Below are 4,575 nucleotides of genomic sequence, written 5' to 3' on the forward strand. Positions count from 1 at the left end.
GTCTTTAAATTGGTATCTAACTTTATCTATCAAGATTTTAGTTATTAACTACTTTATATTCTAGATGAGTGTCTATTAGTTTGTTTAGAGATCAATTTAGAACTTGAAATATTAGTAGTTAAAATCTACGTAGTTAATTAATATATAAATTTAGAAACTATTTTATAATTTTTTATTAATAATAAAAATTACTTTAGATATCAATAATTTGTTAGTATCTAATTTAGTTAATATAATGACTAATTATTTTTTTTTCTCTAAAATTGATAATTATTTATTGATTTTCTCATAGTGTTATATTTTTAGATTATTATTTATCTTTTTATTATTATATCAAAATAAATATACTGTATTTTCATTTTAAAAAATGAGAAAAAAAATAAAGAAACACAATATAAGGAATACAAAGTGTTAAAAAAATAAGGATATTATTAATTTTCATATTAATTTTTAAAAAATGCTAGATAACAATAAAAAAGCTGAAAAAACTTCCATAATATATATAGAGAATTTAGTATTTATTCATAGATTACTCCAATTAGGGCATAAATAATGTACATTAGGGTTTATACTTGGGAGAGACTAAAAAAGCATAACATTTATCTCACATGTTTGAAACAAAAACACTCTATTTGAAAAAGATTTGAAACACTCTCTATATAAAAAGGATTTGAAACACTCTCTATTTGAATTAACTAATTGAGTTTAGGTTTTGATAGTTTGAAAATATGAAACAATAATGGAGAAAAAGAAGGTGAAATAATGAAAACTAGGTGGCCCAGTGTTCCCTCTGATGTGACTGGTTATTTGGCTGAGAGATGAGTGGTTCATGTTGCATCCCTTCTTCCAATCTCTTCTCTGAAACTTTTCTTCCACCATTTCTGTAGATGCAATATAACCCTAATTGCATGGCCCCCAGCAAAAATCCAGTTCCATTTGGCACCTTTTGTTTGCATGCAACAAACTAGTGATTACTACTTCAAGGAAAAAAAGTGTTTTCTAATTTCTTTTCTATATAAGTATGATAATATCCATATCTTTTACAAGTTCTGAATATTGTACACTTCACAAAATGAGTAATAGTTTAATGATTATCTATGGTGAAGAATCAGATTTTATTCATTAACATTTCAATAAACATATTGAATAAGAATTAATTTTGTGGAAAAAATATTATTTATGATATATTCACTATAAAAAATTATTAAATAAAAATTAGTTTTAGAGAAAAAATAATTAATTAGATATTATTTTATAGACTAAAAAATTTATTAGTATTTAAAATAATTTTTTTATTATTAAAATTTATAAACTATTTTTTAAATTGATTTATTAGTGACCAATTCCTTAAACTTGAAGATTATTATTATTCAATCTCTAAGAATAATTTTCTTCTAGTATTATATATTTAGAAATAAAAGTTTCTATTATATTTTAGATAGTCATTATAAAAATTAAGAAATTTATGAGATGTGAGTATTTATGATTGGAATATTAAAGATCTTATAGTGAAATTAAATTTATGAGAGAATGCAAAACTTACCCCAAGGATAACATCACGAACAAGAACAGCATACAACAACCAAACGCCACCGTTTAGAAAGAAGAAAAAGGAAAGCAAGAATGGCATGTATTCCACACTTTTTGTTGTGACTACTGTTTTCTGAAAAATAAAGAGTATATGTATAAGAAGACAAGAGTTAAAAAAAGAAAAGAAAAATCAAATTAGAAAGTAAAGAAAAAAAAAGCATTCATTTTTTACATAAAGTTTCATAAAATAGTTCATATTTGCATGGTGTAGGTAAGACAAAGAGGAAAATTTGTAAGCCAGATAATAAATTATCTAATTGAATACATGTTTCAACCTAGATGGACACATTATAGCCACAAAGAAAGAAGGATATTTATTTTTTTGTTTAATTGGGAGTTATAATTAAAATGTATAAAATAAATAATGTCTTGTTTTTTTTTTTAAGAATGATATTTTTTTTAATAAAAATGGCAATGGTAATTGATGTCCCATTTTAAAAATCTCAAATAAAAAACTATTTTTCTTAAAATAAAAAAATTACACACTCCCTTTTAATTTTCCTTCAAATTATTGGTCCCAATAAATCTCAAGTGGGAGAAAAAAAGATGGAGTTTTTTTTTTCTTATTTGAGGTTTTTTTTAAAAAAAATACCTAAATCTTAATGATGAGGAATGTACAAATTGTTGTTAAAATAGGTTTTAAACAGCTCTATATAATGAGAATGTGAATTTAAAGTTTAACTTAATGTCATAAAATCGACTTTTCAGATAAGATTTACACTCACTTATAAAAAATGAAATAATTTAATCTTTAGTACGATGTTCAAAAATATCTCTCATAATTATTTTTTTTCATATAGTTTTTTATTCATGTTGCAAGTAGTGGGTGGAATGTTATTTTATCACGTGCTGGATCTAATTGAAGAAATGCCATGATTGATGGGCCAGTGGGAGATGCTCTTGAGAAAAAATCAGCCCTGTGGGACACTAGCTAGGTCAATATCATAAACAAGAAGATGAGAGAAACAGTATCACGGACAAGGACATTTTGGAAGTTTTCTAAACTCTAAATACATATTACATATTACATATAGGTGTGTGTGAATATTAATTAATTACATGTAAGTTTGAATTTGTATGTAAATTTTGGATATTAATTAATGTGTATGAATTCAAGAAACTAGAGATTTTGATTCTGATAGAAAACTAGATTTGGTGAAACTTACCATGACAGAAAGAGGTGAAGAATACATGACAATGTTCAAACCTGCTCCCATAACACCAACAGCACCACTACGACCATCTCCCTGCAAAGCTAGCAGAGTTGTAGCTACTGCTGCTGCAAAGATCACCACATCCAAAATCACAGCCAGAATCGCAGTTCTAACCTGAAATTGAATCAAATCAATATATCAAGTGATGAACTATGAAGAAACAGGCTTATTTATATAGTAAATAAGGCTTTAAAAACAAATAATGTTGATCATTGTCCATAAGAACTTATTTACCGTATATCGCGCAAATTACTAAAATATAATAAAAAATTTTAAGAATGAGAACTAGCAAGTTACACTTAAAAGAGTAGCTTAAAAATGAACAGTGTTGATTTTCTAAGATGTGAGTGATCACTGTTTATAAAAAGTTATCCGAATGTATTGCGCAAATCTCTCCAGATATATCAGGAACTTTTCAGAAAATTTTGAGAATGAAAACTAACAAACTACTCTTAAAAGAGTAAGAATCCAAATTGTAATAATATACATACACACCCTGATACTTTTTTGTGCATATATGAGAAATAGAATAATATAGATTATCTCCACCAAGATGCCAAAACCATTAACAGTTGCAACGAGGTATTCTCCGGGCTTTATGGTTCCATAGTAAGTCCAAAGAGAACAGTTAAGCAATGTGCAAATGTATGGAAGGCTAGAGAAATCTTCAGTGGATTTCTGCTTTATTATTTTCCAAAACGTTGGTCTGCATCAGTTAGCAATGAACATGAGATTTATATATATATAATCTGAAGATGAAAGTAATAAAAAGTGAATATTGTTATAGGTTTAAGAGAACTAACACAGGAGAAAGAAACATGAGAATTGAGATGATGTTACCTGCATCAAACAAAGAAAAGACACTATTATGAAACACCCTTTTGGGGGCATAAACCAAGATTGGTACACACCAACTATCGAACATGTGGTGTGTGTTACCTATGACTCCAAAAATGAAACTTGCGTCTTCCATGATAGTTTGCAGAAGAATAAAGAAGGTTAGTTCGAAAATGGTTAGTTTTAAAGTCTCTTTCTATATATGCATATTTATGGAAGAAGATGGGTGAGAAGGTGGTGTGTCAGTGTTTTGGACAATAATTGAAACTTTGACAGCGAAAATATGATACAACAACGTTAATGTAAAACAAGAAAAATTATTGTTCCTAAATGGTATAGCTGGTAGAGTTAGGGCCACTAGTTGAGACACTTCTTTTCATTCTTAAAATGTGTGTTTGAAGTTGTTGGGCTGAGTTAACTTGTTATGCAAATTAGCTCTTATAGCCTCGTACATATACTTGCTATGGGCTTGGTGAGGAAAATTCAGTGTAATTTGACACTAACGTGAATGTTCAATTGTAGAAAAATTATGAATATGAAATTCGTTATTATGGACACTACTTTATTTTTTCAAAATAACTAAAGTTGTCCTTCACATATACGACTTGACTTTAAGCTATGTTTGTGATGCACACCCAAGTCTTAAACACTTAATGCGACTTTAGTTTTAAAATATTATGTATGTGACTTTGATTAAGGTACTAATTTTATCAATATTTTTTTAATTGAAATTGTATGACGATTTTAGAGTACATATATTGTTGTTAGTAAATAATAATATTTTATATGTAAGAAATTACGAGCTTGTAAAGGAGGTTTCTGTGGGAATGAGAGAGTGAAGGTAAGAAAATTATTTGGATAAAAAATTTAAGTAAACCAAAGAAATAAAAGAGTTTGGGGATAAAGAATGTAAAAAGTTTTAATAAAGTTTTAG

General features: G+C 27.1%; 1 protein-coding gene across 1 annotated transcript; it reads right to left on the minus strand.

Annotated features, from left to right (window-relative positions):
- Positions 1-499: 499 nt before the first annotated feature.
- On the minus strand, positions 500-4,106 carry SWEET17 (Nodulin MtN3 family protein). Its single transcript, XM_068626723.2, has 6 exons — positions 3,744-4,106; positions 3,608-3,644; positions 3,300-3,510; positions 2,757-2,918; positions 1,544-1,663; positions 500-943 (listed from the first exon to the last, which is right to left on the minus strand). Exons 1-6 carry the CDS (start codon positions 3,775-3,777, stop codon positions 770-772), a joined length of 738 nt encoding a protein of 245 aa, XP_068482824.1. The 5' UTR covers positions 3,778-4,106; the 3' UTR covers positions 500-769.
- Positions 4,107-4,575: the final 469 nt, after the last annotated feature.

The sequence above is a fragment of the Phaseolus vulgaris genome, chromosome 9, assembly GCF_051622355.1.
Source record: "Phaseolus vulgaris cultivar YP4 chromosome 9, ASM5162235v1, whole genome shotgun sequence".
In the NCBI taxonomy this organism is placed as follows: Eukaryota; Viridiplantae; Streptophyta; class Magnoliopsida; order Fabales; family Fabaceae; genus Phaseolus; species Phaseolus vulgaris.